The sequence below is a fragment of the Pseudopipra pipra genome, chromosome 3 (genome assembly GCF_036250125.1).
Source record: "Pseudopipra pipra isolate bDixPip1 chromosome 3, bDixPip1.hap1, whole genome shotgun sequence".
Lineage (NCBI taxonomy): Eukaryota > Metazoa > Chordata > Aves > Passeriformes > Pipridae > Pseudopipra > Pseudopipra pipra.
In genome coordinates this window covers 6,868,118-6,895,262 of record NC_087551.1, presented here as the reverse complement: position 1 = coordinate 6,895,262, position 27,145 = coordinate 6,868,118, and the positions used below count along the sequence as shown (strand labels likewise).

Genomic DNA, 27,145 nt, shown 5'->3' with positions numbered 1-27,145 from the left:
TTTTGAGATTCTAATGAATCTTCCAAAATCCAGTATTCCTGCCAATTGCTTTGTCACAACCTGTTCCTACTTCAAAACCTTCTGTCTATCACTTTCCAACACTGAGCAAGGATTTATATGCATCTTAGAAAGCTGCCCAATCACTGGTTTAGCAAGATTTCTAAGATGCAGAGAGATTTAAAACACTGTGTCCTTGACTATGAGCCTTACACCAACTTCCCAATTCTCTCACATCATTCTGGGACAAATTAAAAGTGGTAAGATTATGAAACTTGCATTTAATTATCAAGAAATGTAACTGCTAATGATTAAAAAAAAATCTCCATTAAAAGTTACCGGTAACAGGAATAAAACCAGAGAAATTATTAAAGCTATTATTTAAAAACTGACATTTTAATTGTGTTCTGTGGCAAAAGATAAATCGTCAAAAAAAATTAAGTGTCGTAATTATTGAGAAAATAAGCTGTCCCAGGGTAGTCACTTAAATGACTAAAGCATTCATTAAGATTTTTTCTTCCAAATAAATCCCCTGTTAAGCCTTTCTTCGCATTTCTTTATCAACTTATGAACATACAAAATCTTACATGAGAACTGGATAGTGTTTTGGAGCATCACTTAGCCAGGGAAGGGGACAAGGCTTTGTTTTTTTATTTAAAGTAGCTGTTAAAGAGCAAGAAATCATCAGATAGACACAGTTCCACGTCTCAGTAACATCCTTTCTAACTGGTTTGTACTTCAGGTCCACTAATGAGCTTCCCTAACCCCCCCTGTACACTACTCTTTTTGGAGAAAGTTTATTTGGAAGGCACATAATAAAATAATTAAAAACACAAATACTCCTCACAGTCCTCATCAGACGAATGGGATTTCCTCTAAGGAGGTACAAAAGTGCTGCTTCTTCCCAGGCACACATTGATGAAAACAGAGACATATCTGTGCAGAAGATTTATGTAAAACATCTACATTATCTAATGGGACATATTTAAAATTAATTAAAAAAACTCAACAAGCCAAGCAGCCAAAAACAACCCTTCTGCACAGAGCCAACACAATCCAAGTTACTGATGCTGTCTAAGATGTGTAGTTCCATTTTTTTCCCAAAGAATACCCCACCACAAATGTGTGGCATTTCTTCTCAGGACACAATCTTTGGACAGTAATGTTCTTAAGACACTAATGAAACACAAAGAAGTAAATGTTAAGCAAAGCTCCCTTATTATTACACACCAGCACTCATTTGTTGACTCACACGCCCCACTGGGAGTCAAGCACCCCAATATCTCCCCATCAGCATCCATCTAAAAAGCTGACAGCTGTTGAGTTCAGTTTCCTGCTACCAAAATCCACGGCCTGGTTGCCATGAGCAGCTCACCGAAGATGCCTTAAGCCACTGCCATGGAAAAAGGACGTACCTAGAAACTTTTTTTTTGGCAATCCAATGAGAAAGGATCAATTATGAAAAAAGCACGGACAACAATAACAGCAGAAGCAGTGGCATGAGCAGAAAAGGCATGCTGGACTTTCAGAGCCAACAGCAGTGGGATTGGGAGAGCAATTTCTGGAAGAAGTGTCTCTGATCCTAAACATCTTTCCTACAAAAGTGAAGCCAGACTAAGCCACATGCCAATTCTGATGGGCACAGTAAACGATGAGGACTTTGAGGAGCCAGTGAGGCATGTCTAACACTGCTGGAAAGCTCCAATGATCTACTTCTAAAACTGAAGCCAAGAAATGAAAGCAAGGCAAGGAATCTTGACCAAAGCTCAGAAGCACTTCTAACAGTGAGAGATGCAGTTCAGCCCTTACAGAAATACTCTGAAGAGCTACAGCCCTTAAAACTGATGTCTCAGGACAGTCACCTCACCCCCAAGGCTCTGCACTGCCTTCCAGCAGCCTCAGAGAGAGCATCCCTAAACCCTCCACCAACCCTGCCCTGTGGCAGGGATCTGTGCCTGGGCAAAGCTAAACGAGACAGCTGAAAAACAAATCCCACTGCAAACAACTGAGGAAAGATGCCACAATAATTGACTGCTTAGGTGATGAAATGGCAGACGAAATGCTATGTTGACAAATGTGAATTAACATGCATTGGAAAAACATTTCTGACTTTACTTACACAATGATAAGCTGTAATTTAGCTATTAGAACTCGGAAACAAGAGCCTGGAGTTATATGTGATTCTGGAGAAACACCAGCTCAGTTCTTAGCAGAGATTAAGAAATGCAAACAAAGATTAAAAAAATCATACTGCTGGCATGCTTTTCTCCTTTGCTCATGCTTTTCTCCAAGTGTTTGCTCTTGGCCACTCCTCGAGAGCAGACACCAAAGTCAGAAAGATCCATGGTCTGACTCAGCAACACCTTCCTGGTGCTCCTGCTACAAGAACAGCACGATTTGATAAAGGGACTATGAATTAAAACATTATTAAATTTACAAGAATCTCAATTTAATAGCATCAGCACTAGATAGGCTATAAATGCTTTCCTGATTGTTACATATTTTATTTACAGGATGAGCCAGATGGCTCAACAAAAACAGATACAAATTTGGAAAGGTTTGGAAATATTGCCATTACAGGCCCAAAGGAAGCAAAACACAGCACATTAGGATTCAAGGTGCCTCAACACCTTCTCTAACACCGTGACCAAATTAAGGAATGTATAACAAGGACAGCTATAGATCTCTTTAAAAGGACTTTTAGCTCAATATGATCTGAAATCAAATCCCACTGAAGTCAACAGGGTGGGGAAACACTTTAACCAGCATAAAAAATTCAAAACATCCGAAATTGTTACAGAGGACAAGCAATAAAAACTGTAGTAAAATGTGTAGTAAAAGATGAAGCACACAGGGACATGGTTTAATGGTAGGTTTGGCAGTGATGGGTTAATGGTTGGACTTGATGATCTTAAAGGTCTTTTCTAACCTAAATGATTCCATGAATCTAAAATAACTCGCTCCACAGTGTACAAGTGACAAAGGAGAGTCACCACCAGCTCAGTGGTTTTAATCCCGATATAGGAACAACCACACCAAGAACGTGAATGCCTCCTTGTGAATGTTCTTGCTACCAACTCAAACCAGAAGACAATTGCTCATCAAAAACGCTGTAAAACTAATTTTTTTTCTCCTCCTGAAGCCACTCTACTGCAAAACCCTTGGGCCATATCTGTGGATTCTAGACTTCAGATACACTGAGGGGCAAAAAGAGAAATAAAGTAAAATAGTGACAATATACATCAGAAATTAAATCACATTAAAAGATATCCAGGAAAAGAACATGCAAACAATGGAGGAGAAAGGATGCAACCCCAAATAAATTCCTCAGCACTCAAGAAAGGAGCACGAAGCTTTCTTTTCAGAAGACATCCACTCTGAATATGTAGCATTATTTTGAGTGTGAAAAATATATTAGAGCAATTCTTTAACTTAACTGTAATATTACAAATATTTACCAGCCCCCCAAATATTTTCCATCAGGTTATACAAGGAAATGCATATGAACCAAAGAATTTCTCTTAGAAACCTTCCCAATCGATCTGATAAAAAAATAATCTCTTAGGAACTGAGGTTTTGATGGATCTCTAACAAAAAAAAATCAGCATTTTAGAGATAACATGGGAAACAGCTTGCAGTCATCATGTTGCTACAGGTGCTGTTATATTTGTTTGCTCAAGAAATTCTTTGCTGGCTTCCAATTTTACGGCACACAAATTTCAAATTACGAATCTGAGATTCAACTTTCTAATGTAACAAGAACAAAGACACTGCAGCTTCACATGAATGTTTTGACTGGTTGTAATTTTTTTTTCCTTTACCACGTCCAAACAGTCGCAGAGAATGATAACTAAAGCATGTTAGAAGCTACAACTGTCAAGACTGAATGAAACAGAGAAAGACAAGTTTAGTCCTGCGATACTGTCCAAGGGAAAAACAAAATAGAAAAGATCATGGAAATCCTCTCGCATTCTTGAACAGTAGAGTTGTTCTGAAAAGCCATTAGTTTAGATAATCTTCCATGAAACCACAAAACTGCAGCTCTTGTAGCATATGTAGAATCAGGCAAAATCGCTAGGCAGAAGTTAGTCATTCAAAGAGTGTGACTAAGCTTGATTAGCTTTTTGCTGAAGTCATTTCAAAATGTACACTTTTTTTTTTCTGTAAGCAATACTGCCAATGGATTACTAAAATTGATCCCTTAGCTTTGCTGCTATTTCTGAGCTCAGGAATGCCATTACAGCCTCTACTGAACATGGAGTTGTCTAAACAGTCAAGTTAATTTCAAACAAAAATTATACAGACCTGTGGGTTAGGATAATTCTTAAAACTTAAAGCTTTTTTACTTGAAAAGTCCAAGTTCTTCCTTTTTTTTTTTTTAATAACATTACCAGTTGCCCAGTGACAAGTAAATTGAAATATTTCAATGCTGAGGGCGTCAGAGGCACATGAAATGTCTGTATTCAAATTTCACACACTGCAAAACATCCAGGAGCCCAGAAGGTTCCCCAGTCAGTTGTGCAAAGACAAAACATGTGAATTTGTAGATATGGCACTTAAGGACAGGGATTAGTGGTGGACTTGGTGTTTTTAGGTTCATGGTTGTAGGCCATGATCTTAGAGGTCTTTTCCAACCTAAAGGATTCTATGATATCAGAATTTCCTTGCATGGATGTTGCTGCTCAGACATCCATCCAGGGTGGTCCATTTTGTCTCGGAAGGGCCTCTCTTTGGTGCCTTCCTCGGTTGCACTGCTCACCCAGAGACATCTGCAAAGTTAATTGCCCTTCCACATTGCAGAACTAAGCCAGCCAGCCAGCTGAGGCTGTAGTCATCAAAAAGGGAATTTTCTAGCAGGGGTTTTGGGTTTGCTCTAGACAAGAAGAATCAGAGCTGGGGTAACATAATATCCTGGCAGCCCGAACAGACACCCCATCTCCCAGATTCGGATTTACAACTAGGCTTGATTGGAACCATCCCTTGCTGAGTGCAGAAAACAGAGATCCTTAAATAGCTGATCTGGCAAGCACCACTCATCCAGGCTCATCTGGCACAAACAGCATCTGCAAAATCACTGGGAGTTAATAACGCATTCATCGACACTGAAAATGACTGAAAATTCCCTTTTCACTTATTATCCTACCTCTGTAACATGTTTTAAAGGGAGCTGTAATTACCATTGTGCACTGTTGTTAGGAAAGAGAAGATCAAAGCCGCCCTAAAGCAGCATCAGTGTCCCATCTCTCCTTTGCTCTTCCCTAAACAACAAACGTGTGCCTTGAAGTGATCGCTCCACAGCGAGGAGCGACTCCCGGGAATGAATTGCAATGACCTTGCCTTCTTTACTGGGGAACTTATCAGAGCTACCACTTAGGAGAGCGCAAGAGACATTTGATGCAAGCAAACTCAAAGACTTATATCCAGAACAAATAGCACTGTACCTTCTAAAGCGCCCATGGCAGCCTAGAAAATGCAATCCTTGCTCCCAAACTTTATTATGTTTGGAGTGATGCTTGTTTGATATGGTTCGCATCTAATCAGAGGGCAGGCAAAACCTTTCCTAAGAGAAATGTTAACGTTAAGCCCACTTCAAATTTTCAAATGAAATAAAATTAATGTGATAAAAATATCCAAACTGTCCCCCCTCCAGGTTTTTGCCACTAAGACTTCAAATAAACTTCAAATAAAGTGAAAAAACCACACCAACAAAAGTTTCTGCCACTGGAAGGTTTTAAGAAACACTGAACGTGCCACCTATTTGCAAAAATTTAACAAAGCTGTTGTGGGTAAGTGGCTATAAATATAAAAGAGTAATGGGACATAAATAAGAGCTCTAAACAAAACCAGAAACATTGCCTGACTGGATTAGAAACTACAGCTAAATGTGCTTTTGATTCACTGGTAATTTATGGGTCTTTTATCTTTATGAATATAATAACTAATAGGAGCCAAAAAAAAAGATAAGAAATGCTAAACATATATTACTGTATAATAATGGTAAATTTTCCATATGCCAAAAGTACTTCAAGAGTCTAGGAGCATTTAAAAACACCACCAATTTCTCCTTTTCTTGTAACCACATTTAACCTTCAGAGTGAACTAGGGCAAGACTAAATCACAGTTCCCTTGCTGGAAAAAGATGGAGAAAACAAACCTTTGAAGAATGAACGCTTTATGAAATTTGGGTACTGAAAAAATGAATATGGTATTATTATAAAATTAATAGCAGGGAAAGTATCAATAAGGAGATTATATATGCAGCAATTTTTTAATTTCCTCTTACGCCAGAGGGTAGAGGAGCAAAATGGATCCCATTTTCACTGTTAAATAACACAGTAGCAAAGCACAGCTCAAACGAGCCTCATTAAGGTGAGTAACTTATGTTCTGTCTTTTATCCTTTGGTAGCCTGTGTGGTCTGTTCTTTAAATCAAATTACCAGACACTGTGTGAATTACAGATTACTTCTACGTATGATTATGCCAAAGTTGGCCCCACTATGGACAATCAGAGCAGTGACTCACAGGCCAGAAGTGGAAAGATGATGGTTTGGGAGTCAGTGTGTAATTACTGGTTTCTAATCAGCCAGATGGATCACTTATTTGATGGCTCCTAACTAGCCTTTTCCCAAAGATGAAACAGCTAAGAAAATCACCGTATGCTACATTTCCTATACAACACAGCTGCATAACAACCCCACTGGTTGCCTATGAGACACTGCATTAGTCCCTTAACCTCTGTTCACCAAGAACCACATCCAGAAGTGTGGCTCCACCGAAAAGCATGTGGCTTAGAAGCTGTGCTTTCCTGGAGGAATAAATTGGTACTGGCAGCTCCATGTCCGATTCCTAATTCCCCTCTATCCAGCTCTGCCTGGCTTACCCAGAATTACAAACCACTGAGACACAGCATGTTATTTGCCTTGCAGTATGCAGCTGTCAAAGATACTGATCTAGAACATGCATTGTTATTTAGCCTTTTAAAACTTCCTGTAGTCGTCCTTCCCCCTGAAAAACAAAGATTTCTTTTCTGATAGGAGCCTTCCGATGCTAAGCACGTAACCAGGCTTTGTCTTGTGAGTGGCAGAGGGTCTGGAGCAGTGTGGGGACAGGAGGCAACCTGAACCCTCAGAGGAAGGAGAAACTCACCCTGTAGTGAGGGCAGAAGCCCCTGTTCACACAAGAACCCAAATGTCCATCCCAACGGCAGAGCAGAACCCCTAAAAGATGCTTCCCACCCTGCCGTAAGTCATTCCCAGAGCTCGCCCCAGCCTTGTGCTTTCAAACTTGGGGCTGTTCAATCGCACCTCATAAAATAACGTCCTGCAAGTGCTTCCAGTCTGTCATGTCGGCTGAAAAAACCTGAAACCTTTAGTATTCAAATATACATGGACTAAAACAGCATTTTGTGCCCCAGTGGTCAGCAGTTTAGATGGCACTGCATCGTTTTCAATACAGTAAAGCTTTTTACATCCTAGAGAAACCTGAGAGACACTAAAAAACCCATTGGTGGGTTTGTTTCAGGCTCACCTGTGAGAGCACAAGTTCACAATTATGTTTTGTTCTCTATGAAACAACAATAAAAAATTCATATACAAAGACTCTATTACATTTAACTTTTTTATATATACCTCCATAATACATTTAACTTTTTTATATATACCTCCATAAAATACCTATTCTAATTGCTTAAAGGCTCGTGGAAGGGAGAACTGTTTCAAAAATTAATAGTCCAAAAATAGAAAACTTTCAACAGTGTATCCAAAAGTACTAACTTCCAGTGACATTTTCTAAATTTCTTTTTCCCATGCTGTATAGATCTTCTGTGAAAACTTTTTACTTCTTTGACACAAAAGCTGCTTAAAAAAAAAAAAAAAAGGAAAGAAAAAGCTATTAAAGAACAGCAACAGAAGTCACTAATGGTTCCACTGAGAGTGAAATAAAAAACATTTCAGGGGCTGTGTATTATAAGCTTTTTCTCTCTTTGCCTTACATCTCCTTTGTTGTCCTCTACTAAAACCAGAACGTGAAAGGAAATATCCAACACCATCACATACAAGGAGACATCAGCTAATTTTGTGAGGAAACTCATCAGTAGAGAGTTATTGTGAGCTCTATTACTCAGATGTCAAGCAACTAAATTCTATATTGCAGCCACACAACTGCTCTTAGAACCACTTAGTTTAAAAAAAAATAAATTATTGGCAACATAAGCCTTAAAGGAAATTCTCTCATATATTCTCAACCATTCTGCAGAAAATAGCAGCTATACAAATTTATAAGGATTTCAGTCTTTCCAGTGACTGGAGCTGACAAAATGTATGGCATGCTAAATGAAATGGTTTTGCTTGACGAAAGCTGCACGTTCTTTGAACAGTGAACCAACTGGGATTAAATATTCTAATTCTCAATCATATAAAACACTGTGATGGACAGCTCTGTCAAGCTCATTAATACTAAAGCAACTGCTGATAATTGCTCCAGGTTTCAACCTCTAATTAAAGCTAAGTGGCTCCATTTGCATATAGTAAACAATAGAAGTTTCTTGCAATCGCACTCCCAGAGGCCTTATCAGCTTCACAAATACAATATCATTAAAACTTGAATGCTAATTACAGTTAATTTCTCAATGCAAATCGGAGTAATTTACTGGATATTTAGGTCTTTCTTGCTCAGACTTAGCACTGCAGTTTATCTAAATGCACCCCAGACATTTACCAAAAATAACACACCAGGAAGAACAAAACATTCCACCACTCTCCCTTCTTCATCATGTTTAATGAAATGATGTCAAATGTTATCAAAAGCATTACCACAAATTGAGCAAGGTAAATCAATTAGCCTTTCTCCATTTGTTCCATTTATCTGGGTAACAATGTAGAAAAAACAAAGGACTGCTAATTAAAAATAGTTCAGGATAAGCTACAGTGCTCACGTTACAAACTTTGGTACTATTATAAAAAGACTTTCCAAAACTATCTTTATTTTAAACATTGTCTATATAATGACAAAAATAACAACAATGTGGAAATCTGCATCTCTTGGGAATGCATGTAAGATGCATTAAAGCATCTAACAATAACACATTTCTAATGTATTTGTAATCTCTCCTTCAGCCTCCTGTGTCAGCTATGAGTAAAGAGGGAGCGGGGTAATTAGAAGTAGAAACTATTTTCCCCACATGAAATAGCAGCCAGCACTCCAGCAGCCTCAAGAGCAGGCTAAGAGAGGGGATTCATGTGCCAGCCTGCACATTCCTGCGGGTGCAGAGGATGGGGATGTGCACACACACCACCGTGAGCAGCACTAGGAGCTGAGGTGAATCACTCTTACTCAAAGAGCAGCCCCACTGCTCAGCAGCACATGCAGGAGCTGAAGTTCAGGATGTGCCAGCCCGTTACCTCAGGCTTTTCCTATTCATCTGCTTCAGAAAAGTCTCGGATTCTCTCCCCTCTGCTATATTTCAAAACTCTGCGTGGACTAAAGTGCAAGTTTCTACAACGGAGCGACAAGTCACTGAAGAGCAGCTCATCCAGAGCTACTATAAAAACACTGGTGCAATGCTGACAATGTCACTGGCTAATTACTGACTCCAAATGTACCAGGGAAAAGTTACAGTCTTCTTCCTGCTGCTACGAAGGCTGCATTAATGAGTCAGGTTATGATTTCCATTGACAGTCCCTACTATTTTTATATGCATCCCTGTGGGCTTCCACACTCCTTCAGCCCACACCAGCTAAGTAACAGGTGGAAAGTGAGTAATTAGGACTCAGAGATACCAGTTTCACAACAGCTGCATGGTGCAGAGAGGAGTAAACTTCACTTTCCATGTAAATATTTATGTAGGTATTTATGTGGCCTCTACAGGTCACCAAAGCACTCCTGCATTGCTTTGCATGGAACCATCTTCTGCTCCAGCCTGCCCCTGTCCACGCCTGTCTATCTGCTTTTTCAAGGAAAAAGAAAAGAAAATTCCAAGTTTTACTACAGAAATATTTACTTGGTAAAACCTTATTATCTTTCCATCCTCCCCTTTCGGAGAGCCTCCATTTTAATTCTTTCTTCACTAGCCTCTCATCCTGGCCTTTTTCATAGAGGATGCAACCTGCAAGTCACGTCCCAAAACATCCAAGATTTTGTTTTACCTTGACCCAAAATTCATCAAAAAAATAAAAATAATAAAAATCCAATACATGCTGTCTATTCTGCCTCCTTCCAGTTCCAAGGTACTGTGACTCAAACCATGTTTTCAACCAAAGAGTTTTTAAAATTACATTATTCTTCACTCTTTCTGTTTCTGTCAGTGACTCTATAATCAGACCCCCTCTAGATTTAATTTCCTATTCTCTTAAATGTGTCTTTTTCCATGCTGGACATTATTACAAGAATGTCTCTAAGTTCAAAGTGTGCCAAGGTTTTTAACCCCCTCTCAGTCAACCCAAACAGGACACAAACCTTCCCCCACGAAGCTCTCACACTCATGCCTGTCACCCACACACATCCACTTTCATGTTCCTTCGCTAGGAAAGAAGATTAAAACAAAGGCAAGGAAAACAAAGCAAATATAAGATCAGCCTTGGTTCTCTGCGCACAGTCTTACCTGCTACAGTTTATGAATCCAAAATCTACCCATGTCAAACACTTCCCTGCAGCCAGGGCATGTCTTAGGAGGCAGGTTTACTCCTGCAATCAGCTCCCAGGACATGTCCCACTTTTTGCAACCACTCCACTGCTGGGGCTTTGTCCCTTGCTCTCCTTAAGGCAAATGTCACCTGTTAGCTTTTAAAGTATACCAGCATTTTGGTCTTTTAAATTATTACTTTCCATAAGCTCTTAATCATTTTTGTTCCATTGAAGGGATTGGAAGGCAAGGACCATGATCTGAGATAAGCACATTTAAATGGTTTCCAGCAATAGCTGAAGCACGGCTGAAGTGAAAGCCCAAGTATACCATGACTGAGGTCATAGTAGAACTGAAAATTTATAGGAAATTGTGTGAGCCTTTTTGCAGAAACTTAAATTTTTGACACTGTTCTGCTGTAGAATATTGCCCCACTTTGATCATTTCTGGGCCCCTCAGTTCAGAAAGGGTATTGAGGTGCTGGAGCGGGTCCAGAGAAGAACAACAAGGCTGGTGAAGGGACTGGAGCATAAGTCCTATGGGGAGAGGCTGAGGGAGCTGGGGTTGTTTAGCCTGGAGAAGAGGAGGCTCAGAGGTGACCTCATCACCGTCTATAACTACCTGAAGGGAAGCTCTAGCCAGGTGGGGGTTGGTCTCTTCTCTCAGGCACTCAGCAATAGGACAAGGGGGCACGGGCTTAAGCTCCGCCAGGGGAAATTTAAGTTGGATATCAGGAGAAAATTCTTTACAGAGAGAGTGATCAGGCATTGGAATGGGCTGCCCAGAAAGGTGGTGGATTCACCATCCCTGGAGATTTTTAAACGCAGATTGGATGTGGCACTGAGTGCCATGATCTAGTAAATGGACTGGATTTGGACCAAGGGTTGGACTCGATGATCTCAGAGGTCTTTTCCAACCCAATCGATTCTATGATTCTATGATTCTATGATTTCCACTGGTGCTGTTTTCTGACATCTACGTGGTGACATGAGAAGTACCAGAGTGTTTACAGAGCCTTCCCTTCCCTTCTGAGACTTGATTATTACTGATGGCAGTCATTATGCCAGCTGAAGTCATTTTAGGTGCTGAGAGTTTATGAAATTTACTCCTGATACACAACATGGGAGCTTGACACCAATACCTTCAGCTGAGTCCGAATTTTTCATCTCCAGTGGCTGGGAAAAAGCACAGTTCCAATCAGTCAATTTAAAGTCAAACAATTTCATATTTGGGGGTGGATTTTTTTGGTTGCCATTCTTTTTTTTCCCTTTTTTTTTTTTTTTTTTAAAAACAAGCATTTCCCAATGTGTACACACAATTAATGCCATTGTGTTCAAGAGCCCTTGACAGGTTTTATTTCTACTGATATTTATTTCTCCTCAGAAGGGGACAATGCTGTAGCTGCAAGCCTACTCTTCACCACTAAGAAAGCCTGTTGCATTAAAGGTGTTTGATTTATTTATTGTTCAGTCTAAAACGCCACAACAATGTATTCTGGAAGAGCTCAATAAACAACCTTGGGAAAAATAGGAAAGTGGTCCATTGGACACAAACCCTTTTATTTACAGATTTCGTGCCTCTCAAAATTTTAGATAAAACACCATTCTTGTTTTAAGTGAGTTACCATTTAACCTGAACTTGGCTCATTGACTATAAGTCTTTTAGGACAGTGCTTTCCTTGATGTTCACAGAACCCATGGGATTTACAAAAAGGATCACCTGAGCCATTCAAATGAAGAAAAAGGAAAAAAAAATACAATTTACACTATAAAGACACAGAAGGTTTCCTGATATTCTTATAAGGCAAAAGTCTGGACATGCATTCATAACAGCTTAAGATTTTTTATCAGTATAAAACAGTTCTTCCTACTGATTGAGCAATCTTTGTACTATTAACAGTGCCACTACTGCTTACTAATTTTTAGAGGAGTACTTAACTTTGATCAGTTGCCATTTCTCTAATGAAATTCAAGCTCTTCTGCATACCAAAAGATACTAAAATGAGATACACAAATATCTCAGGGAAAACTTTCCTGCTGACGTTGGCACTGTCACACTCCCAGCAGACACCAAGGTGAAAAACAGAAGCACAACCAGGAAGCACCAAGTGTCTCTCTCCAGGAACAACTTAATTAAACATCATCACTTGTACATTCATAACTTCACAAGAAATGGAAAGGTTATATGGTTGATTTTTTATATATATATGTATATATATGCTTTTAGGAAGTCTTTGACTTCAGCCTTCCCAACGCCTGCCCCCAGTCCTGCTGGAACTCCAAAGGACTAAGCATCTGCTTCTCATTAGCCTCTCCACAAGCGTTCATCCAATTTTCAAGTTTGCCTTGGGTAGGATTTTTCAAGCTCCTCCTGACCTATACTTATGCTACATTCACGCCTGAGTATTCCTGCCTATTTGCTATTCTCCCTTTTGGATTTAACTGCTGAAATAGGTACTATTCACAAGCAAGAATTACAAGGGAATTGTTATCTTTAACTAACAAAAACCTTTCACAATTCAGCCCAAGCCACCTAATGCTTTATTTGGCTGCAAATGCTTTTATTAAGTCCAGGCTGTTATTTAGGTACTAGTGAGAATTTAACTTTGCATTTTCTACTCCAAAGCCTTTTTCTGGAGCCCGTCATTTAACCAAAATCTCCCTGGCTCTTTTGCAGCATTCCATTATTTCCCCCAAACTGCCTCATAAAGACTTGCAAGGTGCACGCACTTGTTTTATAAACCATCTCAGCTCTCCCTCCTCTGGCGGGACTAAGTACAAAGGGATTCAGGAGAATGTCATTTTGTGAAATGATACTTTGCATATTTATTCAGAGGAGCCCTTCACTTGGGGAAAATGCAAGGGCTGGTTCTCTTAACAAGGAGATAATAAAGAAAAATGGTTTCATTTACTCAAAGTACATCTGCACTGCAAAAGAAAGGTATGATGATAAATCGTGCTAACACATCCAAGCTACCCAGTTCAGAGACTATAGATGGTGCAGCCGTGAGAGAGCTCTTTTGGTTGAAATTCATGAGTATTTAGCCAGAATAGGATAAGTTATTTCAATCGTCTCTGGTACCTGCAGAAACCCTTCAGATGATGTTGAGAACACTGGATTGGGCCTTCCAAAACAAATAAACAAACAAACAAATCCAACTTAGGCCAAATACATGACACCAGCAAAATATTTCCCTCCACCCCCAACCATAAATGAAGGAAACAGATGTACCACTGAAATGATGCACAATAAATGGTGATGAACAACACCAGCGGCTCCTGCTTTTAAAAACATCAATCACGAGCAATTTTAATTAAAGTCAACGCTGAAATAGGTGATTTGGCTCAGCATCCTTGAATTTATCAAGTGGGATGTTTCTAAGGCCTGATTACAAGCTGTAGTCACCGCCACCATCAGGCCTGAGTAGAATTAGCCATCATTAATGTCATTAGTTCCTGGGGGTGAGGGCCTGGGATGAAATACGATGGATATACATCATCTCTGATGGCAGCTTATTCCACTGAACCAATGTCAGGAACCTGGCAGTTTTCTAGCAATATGGTTCTTGGAGCACCAAACTGTTGGTGATCTAATGAAACTATATTTTTCTTTTAGGAATCCCACCTTTTAGCAAAATTTCTCTCTTTATTTCAAATATACCTGGATATGTTGCTATAGGTTTGCTTGCTTTCTTAAGAAAACAGGGAACTGGTGAATTATGAGCATTCAGATATTAATACTGCAGCAAGGATTCAGTTTATATGTCATGCTCTTCACCTCTGCACTGGGGCAATGGAGAAGAGACATGTTAAGGAGATAATCCAATGGCAATCTTCACACATCTGCTGTTTTTCTAGGCCTGAATACAACTTTGCTTCCATTTAATGGAACTCAGCAGCTCTGTTAGTCAAAGACCCTTAAAAATTAAAAAGTTGATTCAAAAGGGGTGAAATAATGAAGACACATGAAATTAAAGAACAAAAGGGAGGTGGGGAGAGATTAGGAAAACCAGATAAACAAATATCCTATGGAATTCGACTGCTATGAAACACACTTTGAGGGATCAAAGAAGGGAAGTTCATAAATGCATAAAAGAAACAAAGCTACAGACAACAACATAATGACTCAAGATTGCAGTAAATAATAATATCATGTTTGGAACAACGTGTTTCTCTGTTAAAGAAAGAAAATATGGCACCATGGTACGTAAACAGGGAAATTAGAATGCAAGGGAGACATTAATCCAGCAGAAAGACAGGAAAAGTGGCAGTTTGATGACTTACATTTTTCTTGAGCTTGTTCTTGTCACCAAACTTAGTCCTGGTGTATTTGAAAATGGAAGAATAGATGAGGAAAGGTCAAATGGGAATGCTGGCATGTAACAGAGGTGGGGAGCAATGCTTTGGACCATGGTGTATTTTGCTTTGAAAAACAAAATTCTGGTCTGTAAGGGTACAGCTGGAAAAAACACACTCCCAAAAGGACTTAGAAAGGAGATGAATGAGAACATTTCAGTGATCCAGAATCACTGATGGCAGCATTTCCTCCCTGTGCAGGAGGCAGGCAGGTACAAAGCTTTCTGTGTTATGCAAACGCTCATTTGTTGAGCTTCAAGGATGTGACAATCTGGGGCACATTTCAGTTCCAATGTGCCAAAACACAAAGAAGCACATTTACAAAGGTGGCCAGAGACAAATCCAGGGCAGGCAAAGGTAAGAAGCGCTGAGAAGTTGTACTGAAACAGCACCATCTGCTTCCAAACTAGGAGGATTAATCCCACCACTGCCATGCTGGCAAAATTCCCTGCAGAAAGCCTGACTGTCTCTGCTTGACACAAAGAGGGAGCGTTCTGCAATAAGGAATGCAACCAGGTAATAAATATAACAACTTGTTGGGCTTATGCTGTCTCACCTTTCGTGTGGGCTCTGACACGCATTCAGTTTTCCTTTCTCACACAAGCAGGGGGAAAACTGCCCTGTGTTTATGGAAGTGTGAACTCAGGATCAGCTGTTCGAGGACATATTAGTGGGTAATTCTGCCCCAACACTGAGATCATCACTCAAGGTTTCTGTCCAAACGACATCAATTAGTATGAATAAAAACCACTGTCTCATGTCTGCTTCTCTCTGGAAATGCACAGTTCTGTGGTCGAGATTTAATTCACAAAGATTTAATTCAGCCAGTATATGTCAAAGAAAATTCACAAAGGTATAACAACTCATAAAAACCAGCAATACACTGATTTATCTCCTTAGAAAAAGATTTACAGTGTAATATATTTTATATCTCAACGTGAATAGAATAAGTAATAATTTTTAGTAAGACCACTAGTAAACTATTTGTGCTCAAACCAACTGCACTCTGCAGAAATGTGTTTGGCTTACAGCTTTCAGTCACGTAGTCATCTTTTAGGAAAGGCATAACAAGAGAAATTCAAAAAGTCATTATCTATAATTTTCCCAATTTAAAAAAATTCTCCCCTCTAGCAGTGATGCCCTTCCATCGCAAGCCACGGGAAGTCATACTACAATAACCCATCTTTTATATCATATTTCCCTTTACCAAAGCACCTAACTCTATTTGTTATATTTGTTTTCATCTCTGCTATGAAAAAAATCTCTAAATCCAAACTGACAGACATCATTAGGAGTTGATAAGTTAGTCAGTGTTGAGAAAAGAAGGCTGCTAAACTCTACTTGAATATTGACCACATGTAGTTTATATTTTATGAGAACTGTATTCCAGGTGAGAGAAACGAATATTTCATCAGGATAAATACTGAAGTACCAGTCATATTACTTGAATTATATTATTCCAATTACAGTGCTTTTGCACTGTAGAGGCCTTAAAAGATAACATGACATCATCATACTGAAATAATATTAAAAAACTCTCAGATGAGGGTATAAATTTTGCAGCTGACTACTGAACATTGCTGTTTCTTTATATGCAACTATGACTTAATATACAATTTCTGTATAACGTAAGTGGCTCCAAGCCACTACTAGCAGTTCAGGAAAAACATATTTAATGAGCTGACAAATAAGGCTCACAAAAGCATGCTCCTTCTGATTATTCCTCAAAACTGCTTTCCAGTATGTTTACTCTGATCCTAAATAGATATTATGCTGTAATGAATTACTTCTTTTTTTAACCTAGCTAAGTAGTATGATGCCCATCTGATACATAGAATAACTTATGCTTTAACTTGCTCATTTTTTTGCTTCACATTAACGATGTAAATATAAAAACAATGTTGATAATTATCAATTTTTTAATTTTCTATTTGAAAAATGGGCTGATTTCAAGTAAAAAAGCAGATACGGATTTCATATTATAGTTTGTTCTTTGCATATATAAATTAAGGTGATGTTTAAGAAACCCAAACGGGATGTACAGAAGTGTCTCAAAATTATCAGATTAAAAAAGCCAAGGGACAGGACCCCACGAGCACCATGCAGTGCTGAAATGCGGCATCACATGTTCTCTTCCTTGACAGCAAATTGTGAGGGGAAAAGAAAGCTGGTAGTGACAAGTCACTATCTGCCAGACAGCCCTTCATACATTTTTAGGCATCACAGAGGTACCTCCAGCAGGAAAACCTGTGAATAAGCAATTTCTAATTTCAGCAGAATTTGACTCCACTTCTGGTGACAGAAAGAGTCACTGCAGTCAGTGACAAAAAAAACCCAAACAAACCAACTCTGTTGCAACTATTATTTTCCATTACTGCTGTTGCTGTGAATCCCATGAGTCTTAACAGGGATTGCTCTGACTGCCCTTACAGAGCGAATACAAGCCCTCATGAAGAGCCTACAAACTGCCAACAAGGTGACGGGGAACAGGTCAAAGAAAGGAAGCAATGCACGAGGACAAGGATGACTTTGCACAGAGTCTGATGGCCACAGCCCACCAGTTCTCTGGGATTTGATAGGAATTCATACATGCCATCACTCTTACTATGAATTTCCATTAGAAGAACCTGCTATTCAAATAATGACAAGCATCTTATATGCTTGACTCTGCATAGCTGAGATCTGCAAGCAACTAAGAATTCCTCCAGTCCATTTTTACTATTTTTTTCCTTTTTGATCCAAATGAAGTACAATTTCCTCTGCTCAGAGACATCAAACATTCTCTTCCTCTGCATTTTATGATGTAGACTTTCCAATAATCCCTGGCTTTTATGAGCTGTCTCATATAACCACCATTGTGGTCCACTGTCTGACAGATCTGTACTTTGTCCTTCCCTAATGAGACAGTTCCCCAATTATCGAGCCAACAGGCAGTGTTTCTAGAAAGTTTCATCCCTTTAAGTACAGAATTCCCACAGGGTGATTGGCAAATTATCACACATTAAACCCATCCCACACATAAACTTCAAGAATTTATTCCTGAATAAGCCATTTCCTTTTTTATTAGACCATTTCCTTTTCTACTCCACCAGTTCAGGGTTTTCTTTCAAAGTGTAGAGTCAGTGTCTCATTAAACCCAACCAAAATAACTCACCTTTCTCTCTCCTCTCATCACAAAATCACCATGCTACAGAACAGCTACAACAGTAACATCACAGAACAAGAAAACGGAGAACTAAGACTGCCTAGTAACGCAGTTTATTAAAGCACCACTGTTACTTCTTTATACCATCTAGACAGTTGTTTGTGGCCAGGTAGAAAATGAACCAGGGGGGTGGAAGGGCTGTAGTGGCTTCTGCCCTGTGTTAAGGCCCCTTGGTGCAGTATCTCAGCCCTGGCATCCCAAGATCCATCTGCTGGGAGAGGTTCAAGCACTTGCTCAGTCTGGGACTGCTCCTGTTCCTGTCTGAACTCAAAACACTTCTCAACACCTAAGATGGGGGGATGTGGATATCCCTGTTCAGGAGACATCATATCATCAGGTCACAGCGTCATCACTCTTCCCACAACTAATTTCTATGTGGTACCTTGCTTAAAAGCAGACTCATGACTGACCATTGTATCCCTCTGAGCTGTTTCTGCACTCTTGACTACAGAAAGCAAACATTGCAATACATTTCAAGCACCAAATAAAACAAATCCACTGCCTCCTAGGAAATATATACTGCATATATAACATACAGTGGCAGAAACAAAATTTAAATGATAGTGATGGCCCACCTATACATACTGGTGGAGCCACAACTTCCCTGAACAATTTTCCATTCTTTGAGCTAGGAAAGTCATCATAATCTCTAACCTAAAACTCCATTCCTGTAAATTCAGACTGTTCCTTCTTGTCCTGTCCCCAGCTAGACAAAAATTTGTTAACTTTTACTCCTCAATAGCCCTTCATGCTTTAAGATTTTCTTCTATCTCCCTCTCTTCACCTTTAGTCTTCTATTCTCTGGACTTAAAATCCTTCTTCTTTCACTCTACTCTTGGTGCATTTCTAACTCCATAATCATCCCTGGCCCAAACACTGTCTCCCAGTTCCCCAGGCGGGACAGAGCAGCACAACAGGTAAATTCACAGATTTTTCCTGTTTAATTGTCACTCTATAGCTGCTCCTTTCTTGGTTTCCCCTCAACAGGGTAAGGTTATTCAACTCACCTCCAGTGCATGATTCACTACAAACTCCAGCTTATTCTCTGAGGAATCTCTGCCTAGTGCTTCAATCATTCCTCAGCCTTTCTCAGCTGAATGAGCATCTCTGTTTAGGGGTAACAATTTACACTTGATCTCACTGAATAAATCTCATTTAATGAAACCCTTATTGAAAAAACAGGATTGCAATTCAATCTACCAAGATCATTATGGAAGGAACGGTTGGGAGCACATCCAACACAAAGCAGAAGACCTTGGGTTAAGAAAAGTATGGCCAGCTATGACAGTTTGTGGAACCACAAGGGAAGATCACAACCTCCTCATCTGATGCAGATGTAAAAAGCCAACATGATGATTAAGGAAACTTACAAACTTAACGTAATAGATTAATTTTTAAGGATATTATCTGGAAAAAAATCTAAGAAGAAGAAAGTAAAAAAAAATAAATTAAAAAGGAAGGCTAAGCTGGACACAAAACTGAGTTTGAAAATGTAACATCAGTCATATCATAGCTTACAAGTTAAACAAGTGTTTCAAAGAAACAAATTAAGTGGATTTATGATACTGCGGAAATTTCCTTCCAAAGCAACTCTTCTGATTGATGGGTATGAATCTCTATCAGAAAACCAGATGATAGAATAAAGGCAACCTTTAGGAATTTCAGTCTTATAACTCATTGCTATAGCAACATTCTCAGCAAGAAATAAGTTTCCTTGAAAATAAAAAATAAAAAATCCCTTTACTTTTCCCAAAACTATAACTCTGGGGCATGAGAGAACGAAATAGGTAAAGGTACAACTGCAAATCAAACTGTTAGACCAATACAGTACCATGCACCTTTTTAAGCACCTTTCTACAATTTAAATAAAATTCCTCTGTCATGAATTTTATAATATAGAACAGGAGGAGCTGAAAACACTCTGGGTTTGAAATTGATACTAAAAATTTCAGTCTATGAGTTTCAATGGAAGATTTGGGCATCACAGGGGCTAAATGTGTCTCCCCTCAAACAAAGCTCAATGAAACCCGCAGCCGATCACAAGTACAGCTTTCTTTTAAAGGTAGATGCAAATACCAAGTGTATCAGTGAATTCCTCCACAGTCTATTTTTAAAATCCCCAATTACAGGCAGAGACAAATATTTTGGACAATTACAAAACACTGTTTCCTTCTTAAGTGCTCCTAACAGGTAAGTGGCAGGTACCATTCCTGATGTATTTTTATATGCTGTTCTGAATAATTATTAGGTTGTGTTTCTATACAAACAAGTTATATTTGTATAAACAAAGTACTTCTATTAACTTTGCCAATACACAGACAACAAATATAATTAAATGACCCTTGTTCATGAAAAACACCTACAAAAATGATACGAGTTGAAATTCCCTGTATATTAACTTAATATTTATATGAAAGAAATATTTATCTAACAAAGTCCCAAATGATACTTTAATTTAAAAACACTGCAAATGCACAGCTAGTAGCATGCATTGTGCACACTGATTGAAGACCCCAGAAATGGAGGCAAAACGTGGATTTCAAAAAGCACATCCTGATCCTATTTAGCATACTTTTGTAACAACCCTCCCCAAAACGCAGCATAAGATGTGTGCACAGGAGGGGCACACTTTTATTCAGAGTCCAAAGAGACAACCTACTCTCCCAGAAATATCCCATCATTACAGGTCACTGGCCATCCCACCACCAAGTGATGGCTTTTCCACTCGACCTGACAATGATCAAGTCAGCCCTTGGAATGGGCCCCTCACTGCTGAGATATTTCTAGATGGCCTTTTGCCTTTATCTACTTCAGACAGAAGGAGCAGAGTGGTTGTGCTGAAAAGTAAAGTCCAGCTAAGAGGCTTTCCCTGGAGCAGGACTACTTTTTGCATTCATAGCACAAACACCCAGGCAGAAAGAGACTGATATTTTTAATGTGTGTGGTTTTATGTCACAGCAAGGCGCTAGAACAGAATGAACTCCTCCCTGTCTGACTCTAGGGAACTCATAGAAAATTTCTGTATTTTCTGTATAATGTTGTTAATATATTTGTTGCTGATAAGCAGAGGTCCTTCTGGAACTCACAAAGCCACATTCTTTGAGAATTTCCTCCAGCCCCCCCCCCCCCCCCCACCATAATTCTCCCTCAAGGTGGAGGTCAGAGAGTGCAGACTGAAAGAAGTGCTTCTTGTTAAAGCTTTAAAATTCACCCCCTGCCGACATGAAGTGTTCCTGAAGGCTGCAATTCCGAACAGTCCTGAACAACAGCAGAGCTACAGTCTCAAAAAGAACTCCTCCATTTCTTGTATCCATTGCAGAGGAAGCCTGTCCTGCCTTCTGGGTGAGGGACCAGCACCAGCTTCCCTTCTCTGCAAACACATTGCAGCCTTTTTGGCTTGGATCCCACCCACAGTAACACACAGCATTTTTTTTATATGTTCTGTGTAGTTCATAAAGTGCCTGTCTAACTGCAATCCTGCCTCTGACTGATGATAATTGATTGAGATTTTTTTTAACCACGAGCAAAGCCTGAATGAAGTAGGTGGCAGGGAAGTGCTTGATGTTCAGAAAAGTTCCAAGGTATTAGATGGCTTCGAAGCAGTTTATGCAAAGAAAAACAGGACAAGAGGTCCTAAAAAAAAAATCAGAGCACACGGAGTAAATAAATTCAAAGACTGTGTAAACAGGGGACCAGTTTAATCCCTGAAAACAGTGATTACAACTCCCCCAATCTGCCTGATAACCTAAGAATTAATTGGCCTGTAAGACTCTTACTTAGAAAACCAGTACAGAGAAACAGGAAAAAAAAAAAGAAAAGGCAACTGTTTTTAACATTTCTTCTTTCAGTGAAGATTTGGTGCATATAATGTATTCCCAGTATTTCAGCAGCAGAGATTTAATTGATGCAGGACAGCAATCCTTAGTACTGTGCTAGAGAGACCAACAGCAAAATACAATTGTTTGACTATAAGAAAATTTTTCTGAACATTTAAGAAACTTAATTTGCTCAAGCGCCAACTTTTTACTCTCCTTGTATTGCCTTAAACATTTTTTTCTCCCAGTAATCTGTACAAACTTCAGTGGAGATAAACAGAAACAAGTCTCAAGTATCCTCTTATCCAGACAGAGCATTGTATATATAAGACTCACCCAACACAAAAGGTTCATCCAGCATCACTGACCACACAAACAGCCAGAGAGCAGCTCAAGTGTTCTACAGTAGGCACAGCTACATAAACAAGTGCTGAGGGAAAAGCAGTGCACAGTTTTGGGAACACAAGATAAAAAGGACAAACACAAACTTCGGTAACCTAAAAGGCAGATGGAGTAGATGACCTGAGAGAGACTAACTGTGTACAAAACAGCTGATACAGCATTTGAAACTTCATATTGAAAAAATAAGGTTTGTGAAAATGGTCGTGGGAGGCAAATGTCAGGGGCTGTGTGATTTCTCTGAACAATCCTGTGGACGATCAAATTTGTTCCTGAGGCTTTTCTTCCTGCCTTGATGGCTGTGCACGTCCTCACCCACCAGCTGGGCTGCTGGTGGATCATGAACCTGGGCAATCACACTGACTGGTATTTCATTACATCCCCTCATCTCATTTTTGGTTGTGCCCATCACTTTTTATTTTTGATACCGAGATGATAACACGTTCAGATGAGATACCAGTGCTCCCTCAGGAGTTAGTACAGAGCTGCTCACATCCATGCCTGGACACCTTGGATGTGAACACAACCCAAATTACTATCAGCTACACCACGTAATTACCTTTTTGTCATTCACACAATGACATTGTTCTCTGTCCCTCTCCATAAAGCTGCATCTCACAATTTACATAGTATTTCAAGGCCATTGCCTCCTTTCTTCAATGTCTAAAAAAACTACATACACATATGTTTAAGTGAATTTTGGTCTACTTTGAAGCCTATTCCTGTTCTCCCCAGTCCACTTTGAACTGAAATACAACCACCTCTATGGCATCCATAATTTCTCTATAGGCAACTAACAATAAGCAGCAGTGAAACAAGTGACTGCTGTAAGTACATCTAATTTGAGGCTTATTATTCAAGACCATTTCCTCATTGTGCTGGTTTTCCAACACACTTCTCCCTTTGACTGTTTGTGAACTGGGTTATTTTTCCCCACCATATGCTACTTCATCATTTCCCGTGCCGAGTTCCACTGTAGCTGTCAGCTCCAGCTCTGACCTCTCTTCCACTGCAACAAAGGCAGAAACTCCCTTCTGGTGCCAGAGCGGATGCTGCATGAGGTTATATTTGCAGTCTCTAATCAATTGCCATCATATATATCTGTCCTTTTTCTAGTGTTTGCAACGCTGCCTAATGTAGTATCATTTGTAAATGTAATTAATGAGCTGTTTATGTACTCTTCAAAAATCATTAAGATGTTAAATTAAACCGCGCTTAGCGGTGGACCCTGAGTCACCCTGCATGCTTCGGTCTAACTCGATACACTGCCATTCAGCATCACCCTCCATCCATAATGCCTCCAGCAATTCCAGCTCCTATGACACAATTCATGTTCAAAACAATTTGAATTCTGGTAGGTTTTTTTTCCTCTTTTTGCATTAATCTGTAGACTTGCTGTCCTTTCTGTTTTGAAGGTAGCAGACTTGTGTTGTTGCAGTCCTTTAATGTCTTCCTGCTTCCTTCTTACTACAACTGCTAATGCTCCAGTGTGATCTGGTTTGGTTAATTCTTTTAGTGTACTACAACTTGCTATCACCAATACCTATCTATTTATATATCATAAGTATTCTGTTTTTCCTGCTTTTACTCATTACCTACTTTAAAACTTCTCATTTTTCTATTTCACATGCTTCTTTCATCTTCTTGTTAAAGAGGCAATCAAAATACCCTGTCCATCAGCACAGCTGATTTTCTTTTCCTTATTTTACGCAGGTAACCCTTTCCCATTTTCCACAGTTTTTGTCTATCTTTTCCCTGATGCAAATATATCTGTTGCCATAATCCAATCTACACTTAGATGTTCTCTATTTGAGTAAATTTGAGTCTTCCTACTGTCTGCAAGCTTCCAAAATCTACAGATATTTTTATATAATTTTCATTGCTTTCCCTCTATGCCCACTCTACTGGATCTTGTGAAACCCATTGTATTCTTTTCCTTCAGACTCATAGTAATCTACTGCTCCCTAATTGAATGAATTATACATTTTACTTTGCTCCAGGCTTGATTTGTTCATTAGGACAGACACTCAAGCAGCTTTCACTTCCCAAGGCATCACTGAAATCACTGGACTTAGGGCTTTTCAGAGCGGTCCATGATCTGTCATGTGGACTTTAAAATACATATTGCTTGCTAAGCTTCTTAATAGTGGTATGAATGAATGGCTCTTGGCTCCTGTTCAGCTTGTGCAGCTGTGTTCTGCAAGTCTGGGTGGTGAGTATTTATTATCTCAAACAGGTGCAGAGTCAACAGCTCTTAACCAGCAAGGAAATAACCCATGGGTGATTTCTCCTGTGGTCATCTTATTAAAATATCAGGCCAGCTTTCAGGACACCCATGGGTATGTCCACTCTTTATTATTCCATGTTAAATGCCAAGCTACCACCTAGAATGTCCTAAAAATTACAGAATCCCTAAGGATATAAACATTATCAGCATTTGAGCAACGCTCACCACAGTTTTTCCTTTGTTATTTCAATGCTCTTTTTTACACCCTTTCATATTTAGTATTTTATTTTCTTTTCCCCCCATCATATTAGGCACTTTCCTCTCACTAACCTGAATGCCCCAGAAGCAGCTCCTGCCCAGAGCAGGCAGGAACAAGGATGGATGTAGGAAAAAAAGCACAGTGATCTTACAGGCTCCAATGAGAATCACAGCAGGGCAGGAACATCTTTGTATGTTTAAACATACAAAGAGAGGAGTTCAAAACATGCCCTACCAAACCAAGGCTGTTTTCAGTTCTAACATGTGGGTAGCATTAAACAAACAAACAAACCCACCAAAAAAAATAAACCCCACAGTGTTTTGAATGATGGCAAAAAGAGGGCTCACTGGACACCCTTTGAGAAGTACAGAAAGGATTTCATTAGCAGAAAAAAGTGTGGAGGGCACAGTTTACACCAACAAGAAAGAAATTAGAAATATTCATCAGGTCTGACTCTGAAGGGCACATCTAACTTGCGTTCAAAGCTCTGCCCCTCCCCTCAAAAAGCTTTATTTTCCATTTGCGACTTTTCAATGTTAACAGCTTTCCCTTAAGGAATAGTTCACCCTGATACAACACCACCAGACCAACTAAGATTGGTTTTCTAAGATTGTGTGTCCCTGTATTTCACACATAAACATGTGTTATCACACAACCAGCCAAAATGATCCAGAAAGTGTGAAGTCAGGCCCAGACGACAAATTCCTTCTCAAACCTATAGGAAACTAACCTATGGATATCTAAAGACTTCAGCTTCAATGGTTTGAGACACAGAATCAAAGCTTCAGAGCTGCAGAGGGAAAAGCTTCTTTTCTTTGTGGACTTTGAAAATCTGGCCTTTTGAGGTACAAAACTAGCATGTATTCCAAGCAATCAAAGAACCCTTTGAGTTCAATGAAATATCACATAACTGGCTATTTTATGATTGATTTTTGGTAAGGGTGCTATAAACAGCATCACTTGACCAATACCTTTATTTTTAGAAAGAAACATTAATGGGCAGAATAAGCAACAGAAAAAACTTCCCAGATATTTAGGAGGCAATACTGTGTGCAGTTATTCTCCTGACCAGTGGTTTCCTAGGTTTTTTCAGTAAATAATACAGTATAAGACTGAGCCATAGGATCAGCTCCCTCCCTTCCTTTATGAGAGAGCTGCTTGTACCCTTACTACCAGGCACCCATTCCCTAACTCCTACAATAAGCTTATCCCTTTCCTTTAGCAACTATTTGGGCCAAATCGCGTTTAATTTCTTGCTTTTTCACATCGCAAACAGCAAGAAGCGCTTCTGGAAGCCGACAATTATAATTATTCCACATCAAGGAAACAAGGATCCAAATTAGAAAAAGAAACAACGCGTTCTCACACAAATACTTACAATTGATCTGATGTTGTTTTCTTTTGCCAGTTTCAGAGAGGATTTATAGCAACTTGCTAAGTTTTCTTTATGAATGTCAGTGAGGTGGCCTCTTGCAATCGGCCCAACAGTGTGGATCACATCTGCAGGACATAAAAGATGAAGAAACATTAGAGATCCTACTATATCACACAACAATCCAATCTGGTCTTGTACCTAGACACAATTATGTAAGAAAATGTTTATAAACGGAAATCACATAATAAGCTACATGTGTAATAATTAAAAATGTAATAATTAAACAGTAAAGGTTAAATTTTGAAGTATTTTGGCAAAAATGAGAAAGGTGCACTAAACCCTTGCTACATGTCCACTGCAATGCACACGCAGGAGAGATGAAATGTTTTCACAAATCCTCCAAATCTTTACACCTCTACAACTGTAAATACTATAAACTTTGAAACAGTTGTTCTCACTCCTCAAAGTCCACTCAACTGGGAAACTTCACCACACAAAACCTCAGCTTATCAATGGAAAAACACAGGTTTTTCTCAGCAACCACTTTTAAGAGAAGAAAAGTTGTGACCTACGAATTTGTTAAGTGCTTTCCTCTCACGTCAGACCAGATGGAGACGCCATGCCATAAAACAAAATATTCTGTTTGAAGAAATTTATAATGAACAAAAATAGAAAGCACAGCCCAGGAATATGTGAGGTACGACGCCTTTGGACTCATCAAAATCAGATACTGCAATCAATCAGAGTCTCTAAAGTGCTATAAGAAAAATGAATTTAGAAGCCTGGAGTAAAAAAGCCTTGCAAAGAAATCTACAAACTAAAAGGTATCATGATTTTACTACCAGGAGGCACATTTACTTTTTAAATATCATTTTTCTATAGTATATGTGAACAC

The 27,145-nt window shown here is 39.2% G+C and overlaps 1 protein-coding gene across 4 annotated transcripts in view; it reads right to left on the bottom strand.

Moving 5' to 3' along the window:
• MACROD2 (mono-ADP ribosylhydrolase 2) overlaps nucleotides 1-27,145 on the bottom strand; it is an 841,246-nt gene that overhangs the window by 330,563 nt on the left and 483,538 nt on the right. For all 4 annotated transcript variants that reach the window (XM_064647572.1, XM_064647573.1, XM_064647575.1 and 1 more), the window contains one exon: nucleotides 26,254-26,375. In XM_064647572.1, the coding sequence (XP_064503642.1) occupies nucleotides 26,254-26,375 (122 nt within the window). The remainder of the gene's footprint in view (nucleotides 1-26,253; nucleotides 26,376-27,145) is intronic.